At 37.6% G+C, this 23,480-nt stretch overlaps 1 protein-coding gene across 2 annotated transcripts; it reads left to right on the top strand.

Annotated features, from left to right (window-relative positions):
- Positions 1-247: 247 nt before the first annotated feature.
- capn3b (calpain 3b) lies at positions 248-23,335 on the top strand. Of its 2 annotated transcripts, XM_023279179.3 has the most exons (23): positions 248-786; positions 5,865-5,934; positions 7,215-7,333; positions 8,390-8,523; positions 8,978-9,146; positions 9,479-9,562; positions 9,654-9,745; positions 9,934-10,011; positions 11,517-11,677; positions 11,786-11,955; positions 12,055-12,066; positions 13,203-13,411; positions 13,563-13,599; positions 14,888-14,911; positions 15,135-15,221; positions 17,561-17,638; positions 17,722-17,779; positions 17,858-17,922; positions 18,232-18,300; positions 18,382-18,460; positions 18,663-18,779; positions 19,041-19,099; positions 22,981-23,335. In XM_023279179.3, the coding sequence occupies exons 1-23, from the start codon at positions 469-471 to the stop codon at positions 23,005-23,007; spliced, it is 2,316 nt and encodes a 771-aa protein (XP_023134947.1). In that variant the 5' UTR covers positions 248-468; the 3' UTR covers positions 23,008-23,335. The 2 variants fall into 2 exon arrangements, with proteins under 2 accessions (XP_023134947.1, XP_023134948.1); XM_023279180.3 differs by lacking the exon at positions 14,888-14,911.
- Positions 23,336-23,480: the final 145 nt, after the last annotated feature.

Genomic DNA, 23,480 nt, shown 5'->3' on the forward strand with positions numbered 1-23,480 from the left:
TTTAATAAGAAATGGGGCCAGAGGGCACATGAACCACTTCTTGTCTAGATTTTTCTCGACCCAAGCATCAATATTATTCATCATAGATCATTAAGAAACTGTGTCCAGACCTAATATTTATTATGTTGTGTTTGAGATTTTGGACTGTTCTCTTAAACAGCAATGGTGATGTCAAAGTCAGCGTCTCCCCCCCGATGAGAAGCCTCCTCCCCTCCTTTAAACAGACCTATATTTAGGTGCAGGCAGCTCCTGGGACACTCACTGAGTGCTGGTGTGAGAGTCTGGCTGCTGAGCAGTGACAGAAGCTTATTTTCCAGCAAATAAAGGAACTAAAACTGACAGTCACAATCAGGGAGGTTACAGGAAGTTTCTTCGGGCTGTTTTACAACTTCATGCAAGGTTTTGCAAAAGAAAGAAGTATTACAGAGTTTGTTGTTCACACCAAAAGCTGAGGCGTTCACTGACAAGATGGGGGACGAGAACCAAAACGACAAAGTGCCTCTTGTTGAAGAAACAAAGGTGAAGGTGCTTTTTGAGACTGAAGCATCACTGGGGCCTGATGCCAAAGCTGACTACCCTCCTGCCGGGACGAACTCCATCTACTCTGCAATTCTGAGCAGGAATGAGGCCGTCAAAGATGCCAAACGCCTTAAGACCTTTTTGGAGCTGCGAGACAAATACGTGAATAAGAAGGTTGTGTTTGAAGATCCGCTGTTTCCTGCAAATGACTCCTCGCTCTTCTACAGTAAGAAACCTTCAATGAAGTTTGAGTGGAAGCGTCCCTCGGTGAGTGTTTGTCATCATGTGCTTTGGGTTCCAGGTTTCACTTAATGGAAGAGAGGCTTTAACATGTTTGTAGAGGCTCTTCTCTAAAATCCCCGTGTATCTCATCACTGCCTCCACCACACATGGTTGGGGTGTCGGGTTGATGTGGCTGCATAGGTGGTGCATAGCTGTGGCTTCACACCTTCTTCAGTCTCAGACAGCTGACTCTCCCACCGGGTGATGCTCTCTGACACTGCTGGGAAACACACTGGAAACTCAGGGATTTTTTTTGTTTTGTTACACAATTCCAGAAGGATTTAGTAGTTTGCCTTTGACAGCAAATAGGTCTGACATGTTGCCATAATAGCAGCCGTTAATGGGACATTTGGCAAACGTCAACCACGTCCGGCATGAAGAGCGTCCTTCAGTCACCGTATCGCCAACACACCGACACAGATACAAACACTAACTGACAGCAGCGCAGACATGACCTAACTGTCACCCAAAACCTGTGTATGCAACGCCTCAGTGTAAAATATACTTTCGATTTTAAGTTGTGTGTTCAAAATGTGACCCAACCAAAGTCAAGTCACTGTTGCTTACGTTGTACATTACAGAAACAAGACCATGCAATATTATATATTACAGAAAATGACCTGATTAATACATGTATGAAGGTTAAGAACCAACAATATTATGGAAAATACAAATGTAACACTAATTTAAACTTAAAGATTAGGACTGTGCAAGATTACATATTTACATACTTGTAATTTATCTTACAAAGTTTTAATATTAAGAGTAAAACCCAACAATCTAATTTGTTATACAAATTTATCAGACTAATTTAAATATTAAGGTTATAACCCCACAATATTATATGAAATACAAATTTGCATGACTAGTTTAGATATAACCACTAAGACCCTACAATGTAATTTATTACATAATAAAAATTAAATATATTAAAGAATAAAAATACTAAATATTTTACAAAATAAAAAATCAATATTAAGGTTATTACCTAACAATATTATATATTATTTGCATTTATACTATTACAAATTACATATTATACAAATTTACCTGACTATTTTAAATATTACAGTTAAGACCACACAACTTTAAATATAATACGTTTTATGTCATGTTATACACATTTCTCTAGTTAATTTAAGCATTAATATTAAGAGCCTACAACATTGTACTACTATATATAAGAGTAATTATTAGAGAAAAAAACACAAAGAATAGCAAAGCGCTCAAAATGCAAAGTGAACATTTTCTTGAAGTATAATATTAATATGTTGGTGCATAAGCTTCTACTGTAAGCAGCAGTGTGATAAATATTTTAGTTAAGGATACTACATTTACTGCTGAATCTGGTTTAATGATGTTTTTAAAAAATACACTACTGATGAAAAGTTTGGGGTCATTTAGAAATGTCATTTTTAAAAGAAAAACTTTTTTTTAAAATGAAGATAACATTAAATGAATGATAAATCCAGTCTAGACATTATTAATGTGGTAAATGTCTATTCTAGCTGGAAACAGCTGATTTTTAATGGAATATCTCCATAGGGGTACAGAGGAACATTTCCAGCAACCATCACTCCTGTGTTCTAATGCTACATTGTGTTAGCTAATGGTGTTGAAAGACTAACTGAGTCAATATATATTAATATATCATTTTTGTAACATAGTTGACAGCTATCCTAGTTGACATTTTTGCTGTTGTCAGGCCTAAAATCAACATGGCCGCCTATAACCAAACACCACATGGTATTTTTACAGAAAGATTCTTCCAAATCAGTAAAATTGAAATTGAAATTTATTCATAAAGATATTGTAATAAACCTGTTGACATGTGATAAATCCACACTTGACTCACACACTACTTTATATTAAATAACTCAGAAAGCCTTGGAGTCTTACCAGTCTTTTCTTCAGGAGGAAATGACATCATGTGGAGCAGGTCATGTGATCTGGAATTAACACACTTCCTTGAGAGGTGTTTTTGTAATGAGGAACTTAGTTGAAAGTGATTTCTTGGACACAGATACAATTTGTTATTTTCCATATAAAATTAGATATATTACCAAAAAAGAAACATCTGTCATCTGTCATCACATTTGTCTTAATATGAAGCTGCAGACAGCAGTCAGTTATCTTAGCTTAGCACAGCAAGTAGATCACTGAATAAACAAACAAGATTTAATGTGGTGACGAGCTGGTGGCTGGATGTTGTTACCTTTTGGACAGAGAGTTGTTTAGCTACACGGGTCAGATTTACATCCCTCTCACTCATACAGCCTCCTTTTTCTCCATCGCCTCAGTTTAGACTTGATTTTATAATGTTGAACTGCTCATTTATGCACCAATACAAAGGAATCAATGAAAACAGGAATAAATGAATGGATTAATGAATGAGTGAATCGATATATTAATCAGTTATTCAGTCATATTTTATTTGAATAGCATTTTTCATATCATTAGAGTGTAACACAAAGAGCTTTACTGAACTAATCTAAATGAATAAAAAAATAAATAACACACCACACACCAACCTGCCCATAAACATTATGTTAGAAAAGAAGAACTCAGTAAAATCAGGAAGGAGAAACTGAGGCAATGCCATCATAAATAAGTGCAATGTGGAAATGCCAGGGGCAGGAAAATTCTGAAAAGAAACATTAAAAAACAAAAAAAAAAAACAACAACTGCTAAGAGATAACACATTAAGACTAAAGTGTAAAAATAAATGACAAATAGATGCATAAAATAAAAAATTTTTGAAAAGAGTTACTTAAATACATAAGTATATATTATATACAATATAATGAAATACATAAAATATACTCAACAAGAGGAGAAGTACCTCAGTTAAATACATTTGAGCTCCTTTTCATTAGAATGAATACTAAAAAAATAAAAATACATTTAAAAAAAAGATGCAAAAATAAGCCTTGCAACCAAATCCCAGAGTGAATATGACAATGGTTTAAACTATGAAATGCACTGTATTATACATATTATTACTACAGCATGTGAACAACATAAACTATTTTCTATTAATTCATTAAATAACTTGTCATTCCAGCCACATTCATGTATTCCATTTTTACACACTTACTGACTTTTCAAATGATTAAATCAATTTGTGTCCATACTAGGAAACACAAATGACAAATCAAACATGAAAATTATTTTATTTGGAAATGTCTGCTTTGTAAATCCACTATAACATAAATCTTTAGGGTTATTTCTGCTTAATGGCAGATGACAAATGCAGCCTGACACATTGAGCTGAGATTAGTGATACATGAATCCCATCCAGAGGTCAGCGGAGGAGCAGCTCTAATTTAGGAACATGAGTCTGCATTTTTACCGCCTCATGGTCGTTCAGGAAATCAGGGGAACAGACTCACTGCTGCGAACCCCCTGAAATTAAGTTCTTTCCGTATCCTGTCTACTTTAAAAAATAGAATCTACAGTTTGAAGACAATTCTGTGTTCATATTTACTTGATAAATCTGCATTTCCTTGTTCAAAAGGGTTTAAAGGGGTTTTATAGAACACTAGTTCTCACCTTTTTGACCCATTTAAAACCTTGTTTATGGGTTATTGTCTTGATTTTGTTTATCAATTGAGAATTAAATTGTTTAATAGTGTGAATGTTTCCAATATTTTACAAGAAAAAGGCAAAATTGTTGAGAGAAATTTGGAAAAATAAACAAAATGTTGTACTTTTATTACTTTAATCATCTCAAGTAATTTTTACATATTTATTTTCTATATTTTAGAAATACAGCACAATTATAAAAATAGATAAAATTTACAGCTCTGATGTAAAATAAGACTAAAAACCTGTAACTCTGAATAACTACAAAATTCCCATTAAAAAAAGAAAATGTGTTTTTTAATTTAAAGAGTGCTTAAATACATTTGCAAATGATCTTAATCTCACAAATATTTCCTTTTTATTTAATAGATGAGATTGTTAAACTCAAGTTTAATACCATGAACACATTACACTGACAATAATATGAACAATCTCATGTAAGAATAAGACTAGAAAATGTATTTTATGCAAAATTACTGTATTTTTTTATGCTTCAGCTGTCAGAATATTTAAGTTTGATGTATTTATTTAAGAGTAAAATTGGCAGCACTCCAGAAAACAAAACCAGTAAAATAATCCTTTAATTGTGATCTTTTTGGAATGAGTGAAAATGTTCACAGTAGTCAACCACAGATGCAGTTAATTACAGTGTCTTAACAGAAATATGTAGTTATGAGGTGAAGTTCCTTCTGCATTCAGCACAGCATTATCACCCATTCAAAGGTCGTTACCAGAGGACCTCTAACAGCTGTTTCCTTCTAAATATGTAATAAATGCAGACGGAGCTTCACGGACTCGTTCCCCGACCAGCCAGAGAAATTTATCCAAGTTGCTTTCAGTTTCAGGGTCGAGTCCTCATATTATCCATAATGTCAGTGTAGATTTCTGAACGCATTGTTGAAATGTTTAACCATTAACCAAGACTAAAATTATACATTTAATAATATGGCATTTTAAAACAATATTCCAAAATCCTTAAATATCAAACAAATATCAACTAACAAATAAAAATAAACAAGAATTTGAAGTTGATTTGACATAAAAAGCCAACTTTCACACAGTGCGGTAAAAAAAAAAAAAAAAAAAGGTTCAATACTGAATCGCCAGTAAAATCCTTATGATCAGACCAGTACACATTTTTGCAATCCATTGAAGGGGATGAATGATGAATGATGAATGTGAAACTCCCCATCAGTCAGTTAGAACTGAAGAAATTTCTTGGATGAAGGTGAAACATCTTCAAGAGCCTTAAAAAGAGAAGCTTCAGACAGAGTTTTCATTTTCTACTAAGGAGCAGTGTGACCTAATCAGTCCTCTGACGCTATATGAGGTCCTTCAGGACATCATGGGGAACTGAAAATAGTATTAAACTAGTAGCTTTTTCCTTGTTTTAGATGTGCATCAATGATTTCATAATAAGAAAATAAAGATTTTTGCAACATGCTTTAAAATCCCTCCCAATGCTTTCTGTCTTCTAGGAAATCTGTGAAAACCCCCAGTTCATCGTGGATGGAGCCAACAGAACAGACATCTGTCAAGGAGAATTGGGTAATATTTGAACTGTTTCTGCTTCCAGTGAAGTGTCTGTTACTGAGCACACATAGCACCCTTGTAAGAAGACATTACAGGGTCATTCCGCCTCAGATCACATTACATGTATACAGTAAATCTATTTGAACATGGACGAAGTTGCTGACTTTTCATAAAATAATGCTGTTTCTTTTGGCACAGTAATAGTTTTACATAACTCTTCCAGCTAGGACACCACTGGAGCAGTTTCATCTGTCATACCTGCTCAAAAAATGCAAAAAAAAAAAAAATGTAATTTCAATCAATCTTTTCTCATAAGATTTGCACCATCATATAACTAGTTTGTATTATTCTATCAAAGCAGGATTGTACCATTGAAGACCAGATGTACATATCAATGAGTCTATAATTTATAGAACTCAAGCTACATTACCTCTCAGGTTATGGCACTTCAAACAGTGATATACAGATTGACACAAAGAGTACAATGCAGAAATGGACCCAAAAACAGCTGTACAAGTTTTACTTATTAACATACACTACTGATCAAAAGTTTGAGGTCCCTTAGAAATGTCCTTATTTTTGAAAGAAAAGCAGTTTTCTTCAGTGAAGATAGCATCACATAAATACAGTCTAGACATTGTTGATGTGGTAAATGACTATTCTAGCTGGAAACAGCTGATTTTTAATGGAATATCTCCATAGGGGTACAGAGGAACATTTCCAGCAACCATCACTCCTGTGTTCTAATGCTACATTGTGTTAGCTAATGGTGTTGAAAGGCTCATTGATGATTAGAAAACCCTTGTGCAATTATGTTAGCACATGAATAAAAGTGTAAGTTTTCATGGAAAACATGAAATTTCCTGGGTGACCCCAAATCTTTGAATGGTAGTGTATGTATGCACAGAAAAAAAAAATTTCCAAACATGAGATGATTTAAATTAGTTTTTTCATTTGGTAAATTGAGGCAGAATGATCCTACAGTGTTGCTTTCACCTGCATACTGGGCATAGTAATTAAAAAAAACAATATAACCAAAGTGCTGCTAAAGTTTTCAGTGGTGCAAAAAGTCAAATATATTTTAACTAAAGATCAATTTTATAGTTTCTTACTAGCAGAAACGTTCCTGCTGAGGCGGAAGATAAGAAAAGATCAATAGCATCGACTGAAGCCAGAAAACCACTAGATAGCATGAGCCTCAGTCATCTCACTGACCGCTGCAGCAATGTGGCTTTAATCTGTGACAACTTTGTGAAATGTTACTTCTGGATGAACATTTTCATGTCTGCTGACAGGTGACTGCTGGCTGCTCGCTGCCATCGCCTGTCTGACTCTGAATGAGAAGCTGCTCTACAGAGTGATTCCTCCTGATCAGAGCTTCACTGAAAACTACGCCGGCATCTTCCACTTTCAGGTTAGAAATCAATGTTTTGGAACTTGCGCCATAAAAATGAAGGAATTGTCATGATCCGTGAATTTATACTTCAGTAAAACTAATTTTACAACTGTTACTGGTAGAATGAAACTACACCACAACATACCAAAAGCAAAAACCTACTTGCAGAATTACACACTTGAGATTAACCCTGTAAGACCCAAACACAGAATTTTTTTTAAAAAATGTAACAAAATAAAACAAACAAAAAATAGTAATTGTATATATACATATATAGAAAAAATGCAAAAAAAAATTTAAAAAACCCCAAAAAACTCTCTCTCTCTCTCTCTCTCTCTCTCTCCCTCTCCCTCTCCCTCTCCCTCTCCCTCTCTCTCTCTCTCTCCCTCTCTCTCTCTCTCTCTCTCTCTCTCTCTCTCTCTCTCTCTCTCTCTCTCTCTCTCTCTCTCTCTCTCTCTCTCTCTCTCTCTCTCTCTCTCTCTCTCTCTCTCTCTCTCTCTCTCTCTCTCTCTCTCTATATATATATATATATATATATATATATATATAAAAACACAAATCTGAGAAAAGAGCAACAAACAAAAAAGCGAAAAATACATATATATTAAGAAAAAAAAATATATATATAGAAAAAATAAGCTAAAATGATATATATAATAATATATATAAATTATAGAAAGCAGTAGCAAAAGAATAAAACTGATGTATTTTTGGATGCTAATTTTAACTCCTTCATACTGTAAACTACTGGATAATTTAATATAATAATGCATGTTTGTTGGGTACATTTTACATAAAGGACTTGTTTATGTGAAGTAACTCACGACTGAAACTCAGTAGCCAAGTAGCATAAAGTATAAGTATCTCAAAATCAGTGCAGTACTTGAGTGAATGTTCTTGGCTACCTTGCACCACTGTTTGAATTACTCAGTACAGATCAGATTACATCTGATTAGGTTACAGTGAAGAGCAGAAAGCAGACATGGTGTCAACGTATGTGAAACATATTTAAAAATGTCCAGATTTATCACAAGTCCATCTCCCTACCTACCTACCTACCTACCTATCTACCAGTTCTGGCGTTATGGCGAATGGATTGACGTCATCGTGGACGACCGTATTCCCACCTGCAACAACCAGCTGGTTTTCACCAAATCTTTCAGGTCCAATGAGTTCTGGAGTGCTCTGTTGGAAAAAGCTTATGCCAAGTAAGTAGAGTCTATTAATGTCTCCTGGACTCGTGCTGATCATCATGTGGTTCAGATTTCCAATCCGTCCTCTGAAACAACTTTAACATTCAGTTCTTGTCTGACATTCAATCATTTCAGGAGTTTCGAATGCAAATTCACTTGTTTTAGTGAATATTTTTATTCATATAGTGACAGACAAAAGGAAAGTGACTCCACTGTCATCATGGTAACTGTGATCAGATGATTTACTCCTGAAACCACAGACTTATGACCTTTTTTGAATCCATTACACAGCCAACATCTCCTAATCATGAACCAAACACCTTATTAAGATATGTATTTTTCAGAGTGTAGTCACTTCAACTCTGCATACAACTCATGTTTCCTAAAGTGGCTGCAGACTGTGAAAAAGACGAATCTTGGAGAACAGACATGTCAGCGCACTGATGAGAATGACTGATCTCTCTCTCAGGTTGCACGGGTCTTATGAGGCTCTGAAAGGGGGCAACACTTTGGAAGCCATGGAGGATTTCACAGGTGGAGTTACTGAGTTCTTTGAGCTGTCCGAGGCGCCTAAAGAGCTGTTCAAGATCATGAGGAAGGCGCTGGAAAGAGGCTCGCTGATGGGCTGCTCCATAGATGTAAGAAAACACTGAAAAGTCACACAATGTGGTGTAAAAGCAGCTCAGCAAGGATGGTATTCTGTATACGAACCATGCAATGACTGAAACATGGAAACTGACATAAAATGCAACTCTAGCTGTGATGAAGTGGTGGATGTTAAGGAGAATAGCACATAAGTTTAAAAACATTATAAATTATACAGCTAAATTAAAGAATAAAATGGGATTTAGTCGTCTCATTTGCACATCGTTGAACTTGCTCTAAAAGAAACCATTTTAAATAATCAACAAAAGAAAAATTCTCAATTCCTTTAGTGTATTTTGCTCTGAAATGTGATTGTGTCTGTCAGGTTTTCTCCGCCAGTGAAATGGAGTCTCGGACCGAGCAGGGCCTGGTCAGAGGTCACGCCTACTCCATCATCGGCCTGCAAGAGGTGCAGATGAATGTCAGCTGAAATGCAGATTTGGTTTTCTTTGCGAGACATTTCCAGCTGTCCTAACAGGGGTTGTGGTTGTTGCTTCCAGTGTGATGAAGTTTCAAAGGACACCAGGATTCGCCTGATCCGTTTGCGTAATCCCTGGGGTTGGGTGCTCTGGAAGGGACCCTGGAGTGCAAAGTGAGACCTGGAAAATATCTGTCCTAATACCATACCTACTGATGTAATGTTTACAAATAATAACTGCTTCATATACTCTGGTGATGCTGCAAAGATGATAAAACTCCAATATTGTAAAGGACCAATGCCACCTAATCCTGTAATGCAGCAGCTCTTGGATGTATTAATGTTATTTGATCTTTCCATAGTTCCAATGAGTGGTCGACCATTTCTATTGCAGACAAGGAGAACCTGAAAAAACAGACTGTAGAGACGAGCGAGTTCTGGTGAGTAAAACTGCTGTAATTTTTACTTCATCACGTTTCTTTCTGCATTTTAACATCGCCAGTGTAGTTATAGGAAAGGTGATATTTGTTGGTGTGTTTGGTTCAGGATAAACTTCTCCACAACATTTGGATGAATAGTTGCTACTTGATTAACATTATAGCAAAATCTATGAATTTAGACAATTTAAAATGATGTATTTTGTATTGTATTGTAATGTTAGCATTCTGTTCAAATCACAGCTAAGCATCAATTACCTGAGGCTGATCCAGTACAGCAGTTTAGTTAATTTACTCAGACCACCTTAGTCTAAGATGTTTAGACCAGCGTCTGTATGGAAAATGACTTTTCCTCTGATAAAAAATAGCAAAAATCCACTTCTCATCCACCCAACAATTTTTGCTATTGGTATAAAAGAGCTTTACAGCCTCATGGCGCCAAGCTGGGCTAAGGACTCAATTTAGATCTGTCCCAAATCCATACTGCAAAAATAATTCTAATGTAAGCCTATTGTTGCAGTTTTATCAGTAGGTGTACAAAAAATAAAAATCTTAATTCTCTACTATTTCATTCTAACAAATTTCATAATATATGTGGCATCAACTGTCACAGGACATAAAATTCAATTTCAACTGTCAAATTTTTATGTCACTGCCAAGAACCGTAACACAGATAAAGCAAAATGTCTTTACATTAAATACTTCACTAATGCACTAATGACAATCAGGTTTCATCAGTGTTCTCTATTGCACTGCATTGCACTGTGGGATTTTTTAAAAATTCCTTATTTTACCAGGTAAGATCAGTTGAGAACAATTTCTCATTTACAATGATGACCTGGCAAGAGGCCCCCGACAGGAAGAAAGATGATAAATAAAAAATGCATATACAAAAAAGGACACTCAGGTGTTTAAACAGAGATTAAAACTAGAGCAATGCTTGCAATTCGGTGAAAACAGTCAGCATGTGCAGCAGTCAGCCAGGGTCTACTGCAGCTTCTGCTTAAACGTGAAGTGATGGAAAAGAGGACAGTTTCAGAGATTTTTGGAGGGAATTCCAATCGATTGCTGCAGCAAAGCGAAAGGAATTCCAGCCAAAGACAGTGCGAACCTTGTCGATAGAAAGTATTCTGAAATCACTGGACCTCAGGTGGTAGTTGTTATTGGAGGGGTGTAGGAAGTTGGAGAGCTATTGAGGGTTCTTGTAGATGAGGAGAAGCCAGTGTTAGAGTCGCCTGGTGTAAAGGAAGAGCCACCCCACCAGTTTATAAAGGTCACAATGGAGGGTGGAGAAAGATGCACTGGTAGCTGAGTGATAAAGGACACCTAGGGGCAATTTTATAGATGACATCGCCGTAGTCGAACGTTATAATAATGTAATACATAATAATAACAACATAATAATAATGGTAACCCTCAGCAGCGCCAGTAGGAAGCAGCTGCAGATAGTAGGACACACCTGATTCATGACAGCTTCTCCCCTACAATCTTCTTCTTTCATATTCTAGGATGTCCTTTGATGAATTCAAGAAGAATTTCACCAAGCTGGAGATGTGCAACCTGACGCCCGACACGCTGCAGGGAGATGAAAGACACAGCTGGACAGTGTCTGTCAATGAGGGTCGCTGGGTGAGAGGAAGCTCTGCAGGTGGCTGCAGGAACTTTCCAGGCAAGACTTGACTTCATCCTTTTAAAAGTCTCATGTTTTAACATCTATTCAATTAGATTACTTTCATATGATGCTAATATATGCAGATTTACCTTCTGTGTTTTGCAGAGACGTTCTGGACGAACCCTCAGTATCGGCTGCAGCTGTATGAGGAGGACGATGACCCAGAGGATGAGAAGGTGGCCTGCACCGTCGTCGTGGCTCTGATGCAGAAAGGACGAAGGATGCAGCGACATCAAGGGGCCAGATTCCTTACTATTGGATTTTCCATCTACGAGGTAGTGATCACATGACACCATAGACCTCTGTTTTCTTCTAGTGACGACACACATGTTCTGGATTTGATCTGACATTTAATTTCCTCTGTGTCTCTGCAGGTGCCAAAGCAGGTATGTGCAATTTCAAGAAGGATTTAATTTTGCATTTTCCTTTCATTGACCTGCATTTCTGGAAAGCAGCATGTGTTGATTGTAGCAGAACACAGTGTAGTTGGTCAAGATTTTGTGAAACCTCTACAGTACGTAAACCTGAACGAGTGTACAAATGACAGCTTCTGCGATGTCAAGATCTTGTATTGATGATGGGAGAGTCAGATCACTGCACGAAGTCTTCTCCAGCACATCCCAAAGATTCTCAGTGGGGCTGAGGTCTAGACTCTGTGGAGGTCAATCCATGTGTGAAAATGACGTCTCATGCTCCCTGATCCACTCATTCACAATGTGAGCCCCATGAATCCTGGCATCGTCATCTTGGAACATGTCCATGCCATCAGGGAAGAAAAACTCCATTGATAGAAAGACCTGATCATTCAGTATATTCAGGTAGTCAGCTGACCTCATTCTTTGGGAACATAATGTTGCTGAACCTGACCAACCCCAGATCATAACTCTAACCCCCACAGGCTGGTAGGCACTAGACATGATGAGGGCATCACTTCATCTGCCTCTCTTCTTACCCTGATGCCTCCATCACTTTAGAACAGGGTAAATCTGGACTCATCAGACCACATGACCGACCATATTTGTTCCTCGAAGACAATGATTCACCTCTATCCTTCCAGGTTTTAATAATGCATTGGTTGATTCTTCAGAAATCTCCTTAGTTGTTTTCTTTGCTTGATGCAGGCTAATAATTTGACCCTCCTGAGACAGATTAACATCCTTTCCATGACCACAGGATATGTCTTCTAACATGTTGCTTTAAAAATGAGAAGCTCCTCACTGCATCAACTAGGGTTAAATAAGTTGTTGCAGCTGAAACATATGCATCACTGCAGTAATTATCCAATGAAAGGTTCTTACCTATTTGCTTAGCTAAATCCAGGTGGCGATTTGTTTTTTGGCCTGGCAGTGTATAATTTGAAGAGCCAGAAACAGACAATATTTGGCATATTTACTTGATAAACACTTTATTTTTTTTCCACATCAAATTATTTCTGCAGTTTAGTAATATTATGCATAACTGAGTTTTAATCAGATGAATAGCTTTTTCCCTCATCTGCCTATTTCAATATCTCCATCCATAGATGCGTGGAAAGAATCAACATCTGCAGAAGGACTTCTTCCTCTACACGGCCTCCAAAGCAAAATGCAAAACATACATCAACCTGCGGGAGGTGACGGAACGTTTCCGTCTGCCTCCGGGAGAATACGTCATCATCCCCACAACGTTTGAAGCCCATCAGGAGGGAGAGTTCATCCTCAGGGTTTTCTCTGAGAAGAGGAGCACATCTGAGTAAGGATCCGTGAGGATGGGACACCAAACAGGCCACGTTTGGTGGAGCAGCTGATGCTCGTCTGGGGATCGCCGACAGCAAAACTATTATAAAAATTGCATAGAAAGATCATATACAGTGAATAACAGCAGTGTCTGTTTCTCTTCACAGGGAAGCCGAGACCTCCATCGGATCTGACCAAATACAGGTTTGCATTGAGATGGTAGAAATACTGGGATTAAAATATATTTCAATGACTCGGGCTGATACTGCAGTGGTGAAATGTACGCACAGATTGATCTTTTATGTCTACATGCTCTACTTATTATGGGATACAAAATAATTGAGGAAGCAATTCTTGGATGTGGCAAAAATGTGACATTAGATTAGATTCGCAATTTTGCAGAAGAAGCAGTGAAGTGCATTATATACAGTACGGCATATACACAATATGTTATAGTATGAATAGTATGAGCAGAGTGGTGTGAACACACTACATATATAAATATAATAGCTGATAATAAAATAAAGATAGATGAATGTATATGTACCAGTTTGGCTAAACTGAGGTATGAACAGTATGAGACATGTACAGTATTTTCACAGTATTTACTGACATAAAGCAGATGCTCTAAATGTACCAGTAGGCAACCACTGTACTTCAAAAAGGGAGTGAATTTCTCAAAAAAAGTCAAGACACACCGCTTTGTCAAATACAAAATTTTAAAAGCTTGAATTATAATGGCTCCACGATTAAAAACAAGATCAATGCTGATTGGTGGCACAATGGTCCTTCAACGTCAGAGTCAAGAAATCACGTATTTCGACAATTTCACATCCCATTTTCAGAGCTACAACTAGCTCCCTCAATATACTCACTGAATCAAAAATTAAGATTTTCTGACATATGACAAATATTTTCATGTATCCACTGAAATAAGAATTCATCAGCTTATGCATTTTGACATCTAGATTAAACACAGGATTTTTATTTATATAACAGAGAGACTGCGGTGTTGAGAGTGACGGTGTTATTTCCCACAGAATTAATACGCAGGTACAGTTTAATATGGAAGAATTCAAGTGTTTTTATCACCAAGTTTTGAAGATGAAGAGAAAAAAAACGGGCAAATATTCAAATTTTATCTCATATCAAGAGCTCACAAAGTGATGAATACTAAAACCAACTATGACATTAAGCATCCCGCTTCAAAAGGAGGAATATCTATAGACTCTTCAGATCCATGTTTCCTCCAGCAGTATTCTGCAACACACTTTCACGCTGCAATATCAGTTTGAAATTGATATATTGTAAATCCCAGCGGTGTGATCAACATGTCATCAACTTTGTTCTTGAAATATGTCTGTCTTGTCCTAATGCACACCTCACTGAACCGTTCACTCAGAATAACTAACAGACTCGATTATCCAAGTGTTTCTTCCTCCTTTTCATCTCATCTCATCCTTCTGTCCTTCCTTGTCTTATTGGTCATCAGCAAGACAAGAAAAAGAAAGAAAAGGTAATAACTGCGTGTGGCATTAGCGTTGTTAGATTGCTTTCAGACTCTGCTCTTCCTCACTGCTCCTCTCCATCGCATGTCAGCTACCAGCAGTGTTGGCAGATTATTAAATATACAGATTATCAGCATTAGAATGAATTTGAATTAATTATTTCCTCTCTGTTCTGTTTGTCTTTTACAACCCTTCTCTCTCTTTACCAAACTACCATGACCCACATGCCAGCCTATTGTATTTGTGTCAGACAGAGCGCGAGCCAACAAAGAAATCGAGCACGACGGCATTCAGGGGGAAAAGAAGAAAAAACCAAAGGTAATTTCCTTCAGCTGATATCAGACTGTGTTCAGATAGATTGATATTATTGAGCCAGAACACTGACACACTTCTGCCAAGCACCAGATAGCTTATTATGACCTTTGCTCCTTTGAAATTTGTGCCCTGTCACAGCTATGAAATGCAATCTTTACCGGCTCAGATAACATCGCTGGGAATAAAAGTAGTGCGTCTGAAGCCAAGTGATCTCAAGTAGCTCAGCTGCACCTGTTTTCCCATCAGACCTCAGCTGGGTTGGACATACAGTCATCTTTAATATGCTGCTCTAACACGTTCGTGAAACCTAGTCCTCCGGTATATGTTCAGTGGCCACTTTATTAAGTACACCTGTGCAGTTTAATGCAGTCTCTTTTGCCATAACGTCTGCTTTTATTATGCCTGTAATATACTTTACAGAGGTGTAAGTCAAATTATATGTTTTAACTGGTGTTATAGGAGTGCATTATTTTCAAAGGAAGAAAAACACCACGTTTAGTTATTTGGTTAATTAATCTCGAACTGATTTACACATTTACAACAATATCAGCAACAAATGAATATTATGAGCTTTGTAAAAAACAGATGCAGTGACAGGGATGTTTCCTGTAAATTGTACAGTTGAATCTTTTGAAGGAGCCACTGAATATTTAAGATCACTGCAACTGACGGAGATAAATGACAGGGTTAGATGAAATATTCATTTATTTATAAGTTTGTGAAATCTTCTGCTAATATCACCACTAAAAAAGTTGTCCCATTAATCCACAATTCTGCCCTACAATACACAGTGATTTGGTTTTGGAGCAATATTGGGGGTTTTTGACATGTTTTTACCATATAAAATATATTTTCCAATAGAAATGTATCATTTTTGACAACCAAACTCCAATAAACTGCACCGACACAGATAAAAAGCTGGAGTGCATTCAGAGCTGGCATAAAGTAGCTGTCGTGCTAAAAGCTAAAGCTAACCTGGCAAACTTTGAAGCCCTTCAAAATATTGAATAATTTAGGGGAGGAACAGAATGAATGGGGATGTTTTAACACTGCGTGGTACATTAGACAGTTGATGTCCAGTCCTGCTCAGTGACATGTTTAAAAATGTTGGGTGGAGTAGGCCCTGTTGATTCTGATTTTCTATCACGATGACAAGAGGAAACAATTTAAATCTAGTTGAAAGACAGTTCATTATTGGGACACAGATGGCAGGAACTTCAGTCATAAAGACTGCTCAGCTGTAGTGTTTCATTAGAAACTTCAAAGGAAATCTGCATTTAAATATGTGGGACAGACAGCAGTAAATAGGGTCAAAGTTGTGTTTGAATGCAAATCAATGCAAAGTTGCTCTGAGTGATCACCTTTACCCTATGATGAAACATTTTATCCTGATGGGAGTGTCTCTTTCAGGTAGGGCATGTGGAGTCACTGCATTGTTTGATTAGTAAAGGGAAAAGATCTGAATCACATGGTATAAACTTCACAATCATCAGATCCCAACCCAACTGAACACCTCAGGGAGATTTTGGACTGACATGAGACAACACTCCCTACCATCAAAACATCAAATGAGGGAATATAATTTACTAGAATGATGCTTCATCCCTTAAATAGACTTATACACACTTAGAGAATGAATGTCAGGAGCTAAATACACAATAAAGCGCACATAACAAAAATCTTTCATAAGCTCAAATTTTGCTATTTATTTTCGGTTTTTTACAGGTTACAAAATTGACCATATCTCAAAAAGCAAGTCATGTACAGACTCCAAATAAATTTCCTTTGGTTCCAAAGGATATTGTGCAACTTTTTTACATTTAAAAATTTGAGGGGTATAGCTATGCAATTTCTGTATTTTGAAATATATATGAAAAAAACAAAAACGATTTTCATTTTTTAAGGTTTATTGCACTTTTAAGCAATTTATTGTAGTAGTTAAGACTTAAGTCTATACATATTATTGAAACTTGAGATATTAGGGTTATTTTGATGTAAAGCAAATAAAAATGCTACAAAAAATGGCACTACAGCATGTAAAAATATATCCTGGTGGACTTGCTCCATGGTAGGTTTTAAAGAGTTAAGACACTTTATGTTGTTTTTTTTCTTTAATTTGTCACCTGTCTGTAGCTATTTGGCTAAGAAGCTCTGAAACTTTGAACTCTTTTTCTTAACTTTCCTGTTTCTGTAGTCACTCCTGTGTGGCTTTGTACAACAGAATAAACCTTTAGACTAACACAGTGCTACATTTCTTGAACTCTTCAAAAGGATTTCACCATTCCTCTTTGCGTCTAATGACCCTCGTTTGGTAAATAACTTCTTTCCCGTCTGTCCTTCAGCGAAAACTGTTGGAACCCGAGGAAGAGACTGAAGAGGAAAAACAGTTCAGGGCCATCTACCAGCAGATTGCTGGTGAAGTAAGTTCACAAAAAGACATGCATGTCACTCATGTCTGAGTGTTTTATTTGAACTAATGCTGAACAAACTATTCCTCCATCAGGACATGCAGATCTGTGCCAACGAGCTCAAGACGATCATGAAGAACGTACTTGCTAAACGTGAGTACAGCGAAAAGATGACGCTCCTCGTTACAGTCTGTATTCTCAGCTCTCACATTAACCTCTCCTCTTTTACAGATAGTGAAATAAAGACGGAAGGTTTCAGCCTGGAGACGTGTCGGAGTATGATCGCCTTGATGGACGTATCCTTTGAAGTAGTCATAGTTGGAAACAGCAACATATTTCTTGGCAGTATACTGACTTCTTTCACATTATTGTGATTGCATGAGCTTTTTGTATAAAAATGAAACCATCCTTTTGGGAAGTGGATGCCAAAGTCATTTTTGACAGAATAATGGTTGATGGTTTGAACACCACTAATGTAGGGAACAGACTGCTCTGGCGTACTTCAAACTTTTAAATAGAAGAAAAATAATCACCTACCCAACCTCCTTAGAAATAAAAATTAACAAGCAGTTCCTTGTGCAGTTTTTTTCTTGACAGATCCTCAGACTGATGGAACAGGGAAGCTGAATCTGCAGGAGTTCAAACACTTGTGGAGAAAGATCAAGGAGTGGCAGGTTGGACAGTTTCTCAGCTAACTAACTTCTGCTTGTGATTAACAAGAATTTATCTGATTGTTTGTCTCCTCATGTTTGCAGGTCATCTTCAAGCGTTACGGTAAAGACAAATCCTGCTCCATTAGCAGCTTTGAGATGAGGAACGCTGTGAATGATGCAGGTGAGCAGCATGACAGGAATACTTTCAAATATTAGCCAGTCAGAGGACTTTTCCAGAGCAGAGAACTTAAACTGTAGTAAAGCACTGATTCAGCTTTATTTGTAATGATAATGGTAACAACACGACAAACTAACTTCTATCAGAAATCCCACTGTGAGAATGTTGGAACTACAGTATAGAAACAATCTCTTTTCCACACCAGGGTTTCACCTCAACAAACAGCTTTACGACATCATAGCTATGCGCTACGCAGACGAACACCTCAACATCGATTTCGACAGTTACATCTGCTGCTTTGTGAGACTAGAGGGGATGTTCAGTGAGTACAAACCACACCTGAGGGCTTTCTGTGTGTTATTTTGACCAAAAAATGTTGTAAAGTGAGGGGTCATTGGACTGTTTATTGTTTAGATAATTCATCATAGTGACACACCTGAAGTTTGAATCTGAATATTTTAATCTTCGTATAAATCTCTGGAGGGTCAGCTCAGAGGTCCCAGTGATTGCAGCCTTACTTAACTGCATGAATTCAAAGATAACATAGGTGGATTGGTGAGGGATCATCTGTTGTCTTTTGCAGGAGCTTTTAATGCTTTTGACAAAGATGGAGATGGAATAATCAAACTCAACGTCCTGGAGGTGAGTCACAACGTGCTAATTTGTGTCTTGAACCTTAGAAAATCTAAGTCTTGGGGTGCCTGGATAGCTCAACGGGTTAAGTATTAAGTATTCCCATCCATGGCCTTTTGCTGCATGTCCTCCCCCAACAATTCTCCCTCTTTTCCTGTCTGTCTCCACTGCACCTATCAAAAAATTTCTTGATGTACATTCATATATTTTCAGACTTTCAAGGATTATTATTGCTATTGCTGTTGCTATTACTATAAATAGTAACAACAATAAAAGCATCAACAGCATGGAGTATTGTCGAGTGGTTTCAAACTTTCAATGACGAACAATTTTCATTTCATTAATTGAAAATTAATGTGCAGTTTCCGTACTTGAAAAAGGATGATCTCATCTACCCGAGCTGGACTCTAGTCAGTGACCAGTTGATTTTTTTTCATTCCTTCTTTTATTTTGCAGTTAGCCGTTTTAGTTCAGCAAGTGGCAGCAAAGTTACAGGTTTAGAAGATGACAACTTCACAAGTTGATAAGGTGACAAACCTTTAAACAGAAACACAGAGGAACAATGTTCACATTATTTCAACTCAGCAAATAGTAACAAATATTTCCTTATATGCACCAACTTCACCTCATTGACAAATATTACACTGAATTTATGCTTTGACAATATTCACGAGACACAATTGAAGCAAACTGGCACTTTAACCGTAGCTACAAAACTCTAATTAGCACCATCATCTGCCTACAATCTGATTTAAAACTGACCGATTACAAAACACATGACAGCTATTCACACACAGACATGAAAAAGTTAAAGCTGCAAACGGTTCGTGAATGGCGCTGATCTCCGTGGCTAAAGCTAATGCTAACATCGGGTGCAGCAGCAAACATGGGGCGGGTTAAACGCTCTCAGCTCGCTCGGAGTTCCGCATCTTACCGGCTGCTACCCGGGCCTTGTACACGAATCAGTCCTACAGAGCTGGCCGCAAATCTTAACGCGTTTTTAAACTGAAGCTCACGGCGACTTTGACCGTGATCTCACTCACCAGTATCTCCTCAGGTGCTGTGTGCGCCCCTCTGTATGCCCCAGGTAACAATCCAGCAGCAGATTGGTTCCACTTACTCCTCTTCATTTCTTCAAGATTTCAGCGTCTTCTACAAACCTCCAGTTAGACTCGACAATTACTACGATTTCATTTAGTTTAGTTTATTTAGTATTAGGATTAGTTTTAGCTGATGAAAACCACAGAGCTCTGGCGCATAGCAACGGTCACGGTCACGTGTTTGCAACACGTGACCGTAGCTCTGCGTGACGTCAGTTATGATGTCACATGACATCAACTATGACGTCACATTACCTTCAACAGAGGTTATAAATGCAGCCAACCTAAAGTTCATAGAAAGGACAGAGAAGAGAAACCAGAAAGGCAAGGAACATACAGAGAACGATGTGGAACAACATGGAACCCGGATCCCCAAACTGCAAAACGCGAGAAGCAAAAAAAATTGAGCCACCTTTGCAGGAGCTGTTAAACGTAGAGAGTCAGAAACATAAAAAAACAGAAAGACAGCTCGATGACTCAACAGCTGAGGCTATGAAATTAAAAACACAGCTTAGTTGTGTTGACACAGAGCACGTACAACTGGCAAACGACCTAGAGAGCAATGAGAAGTGTATGCGCGAATTAAAAAAGCAAATGAGAGACTTGGCCAGAAAAAGTGAGGAGCTGTCAAAAGCCCTCATGGATAAAAATAGTATGATTGACAAGCTCAAGATGGAGATAGAGTTGAGCGATGAAATACGACAACAGGCAGAGGAGGCCAACAAGCAGCATGTCATCATTGGAAAAATGCAAGAGCAAAGAAAGAAGCTCTGCAGTGATTTTAAGATAAAACTGGACGAAAACAAGAGGGAAAATCACATGTCCTGTCCGAGTGCGGCTATCAGCAATGCTCACATACAGCAGAGACAGCAGAGCAGAGCTGAAGCCTTAGCTCAGTACCTGTTTAAGGCCCAAGCTGAAATCCTTAAAGCTCAGGAGACTATTGAGGCCATGAAAAACGATATGAGCGCAATGAACACTGACCAGGGTTGTGAGGTCTGTAAGAACAATGACAAGTTTAGAGCCGAGTTTCGTTGTCTGGAAAATGAGCTGAAGGAGCTGAAGAAGCAGCAGGCCATAAGTAAAACAGAATGGGACAAGAAAATGTCTCTCGCTGTTAAAGAAGCCGTAGAAAAAAAAGATGCTCAGATAGAAAAGTTAAGCAAAGACTTAGTACACCACAAAGAGGTGGTAGCACTGCAGCAGCAAAAAATACACCAACTGGAAAATGATTGCAGCTCGCAACAAAAAACTATTCAAAAGCAAGCAAAAGATCTCCAGACTGTCACGGAGGAAAAATCCAAAAATCTTGAGCAGGTTCGCCAGCGAGAGAACTGCTTGATAACTGATGAACCATTGGGGACCAACAATGGATGTGAGCTGACAAGACATATCCCTCAGACTGTTGAAGGGCGTTACAAGTCGCTTGCTAAAAAGAACAGCAACAACATTGACCGCTCTCAGCGACGCTTTTTGGCTGAACACACACAAACAGCACAGCAGCCGGAGAACAAAAGTCAAAAAGCGGAGGAACTGAAGCGTAAACAGACTATACGGCCACCTGACATATTAGATAAAATACAATGGTTTCAACGGGACAACGTACACCTAAAATATCAGCTGACGTGTGCCCAGGGACGCCTCACTGCAATGGAGGACAATCGCAAAAAAGTGATGACAACAAAAAGCTGACAGACAAGCTGAGGCTTCTGAAATTGGAGGTCAAGCACACTAAAAAGACCGAGCCTCACACTGTGACTCAAAGGTCAAGTGTGAGATAGCGTCGGCTTCAAAGACCACCAATACTCACTGGCGGTCATCGAAGCCGACATCAGCTCCATCAGCGATCAGGGCTGAGGAGAAGAGGAAAGAGTCTGTCAAACCCCCGCCCAACATAAAAAGACCTTCTGTACTACTAGACAGATGTGGCCTGGCCCAGAACGTGAGGATGACTGATCATCTTCACCAGCTAGAGAACAGGATCTGTGTCCTTCCCTTTAATATAGATAGATAGTTAGATAGTGATAGTTTTTATATATATATTTATACACTGCAGAGCAGCAATAACTGTTCTGTTGAAAGATTGTAGTTTCATTCACTTTAACGTGAATGCATTTTTTTTTTTAAAAATCAAAAAAATAAACGTAGAAAGAAAAAGAAAATTCATGTTGTTCATTCTAAATTGCACTTTAGTTCATTTAGTATTTTTGTTCTCTCATTGAACAGCTGACATAAATATTGAAATTGTTACACTTGCACGATGATGACAATGAATGATGACAATCTTCATCCAGGTGCCAGCAACTTCAATGTCTCATAAACAGTCTGCAAAGATACAAATACATTTTCTGATCAGTATTGGCGGCTATCTTAACTCTTCCTGTGAGGACTGAAACCTTTGACTCTATAATGTCAACAAAACAGAACAAGATTTTTTCCTTTATCCAGCTTTCACTCCTAGAAATTAGCCTCTTTTAAAAACACAAATACCAAAGACAAACACCTTGTTTTTATATATAAACCTAAACATTTTTTTTTTATGTTGTAATTCAAAAAAGAGTGACCTTAATGTAAGTAATCAACTAAGGCAGATTTAATGACCATATTAATTTTAAAAATTCTATTCACCTTCAGTGTTTCCCCTGAAACACAGATTTGAATCAACACCTCTCAGATACAAACATCAAACTTAACTTCCACTGAAGCAGTGTTAGTAACAGGACTGTTGTATTATAGTTATAAAATAAAACTCTTTGGGCTAATCACTGTTTTTCTTTTCTCTCTCCCCAGTGGCTTCAGCTGACCATGTACTCTTAAGTTGCCTTCTTGTCTATAAGACAGTCATGTGACATCAACTCTGTCACAGAAATCAAAATGTTTTTTGCACAGGTGTGGCGTGAAGAGCAGCTTTGAAAATCAGAGGTTTCATTACTTGTCTTGTATTGTATTTAGACATCTCTCCGGTTTTCATGGTCTAGATTAAAAGTCAACTTTAGTTTGAAATCCTAAAGCATCATCAGTTTTCTCAGCTTTAAAGCGAGCGATGAAATTTGATTATCGGTGCTGTTAAAGACAATGAATGAATCGTTATAGAAATACTGAATGTATAATGTTTTTAAAATAAAGTGGAGGTGAACCCTGTCAATTATTGTCTGTTTATTGCTGCACACATACAGTCGGTATTAAACAAATGAAGTACATACTGTACAATATAACATACAAAACTTAAGGCATGACTTTAATACAGCATCCCAGATTTTTGTATCTCATTTTCTGGACAGTTTGGTTTC

Source organism: Amphiprion ocellaris, chromosome 12 (genome assembly GCF_022539595.1).
Source record: "Amphiprion ocellaris isolate individual 3 ecotype Okinawa chromosome 12, ASM2253959v1, whole genome shotgun sequence".
NCBI lineage: Eukaryota > Metazoa > Chordata > Actinopteri > Pomacentridae > Amphiprion > Amphiprion ocellaris.

What these genes read in the sequence shown, in the direction of transcription:
- capn3b (XM_023279179.3), top strand. Translation starts at nt 469, where the DNA reads ATGGGGGACGAGAACCAAAACGACAAAGTGCCTCTTGTTGAAGAAACA. An exon ending in GTATGATCGCCTTGATGGAC is followed by an intron (nt 17,923 to 18,231) that starts GTATCCTTTGAA and finishes ACAGATCCTCAG; the next exon opens with ACTGATGGAACAGGGAAGCT. An exon ending in GAGACTAGAGGGGATGTTCA is followed by an intron (nt 18,780 to 19,040) that starts GTGAGTACAAAC and finishes TGTCTTTTGCAG; the next exon opens with GAGCTTTTAATGCTTTTGAC.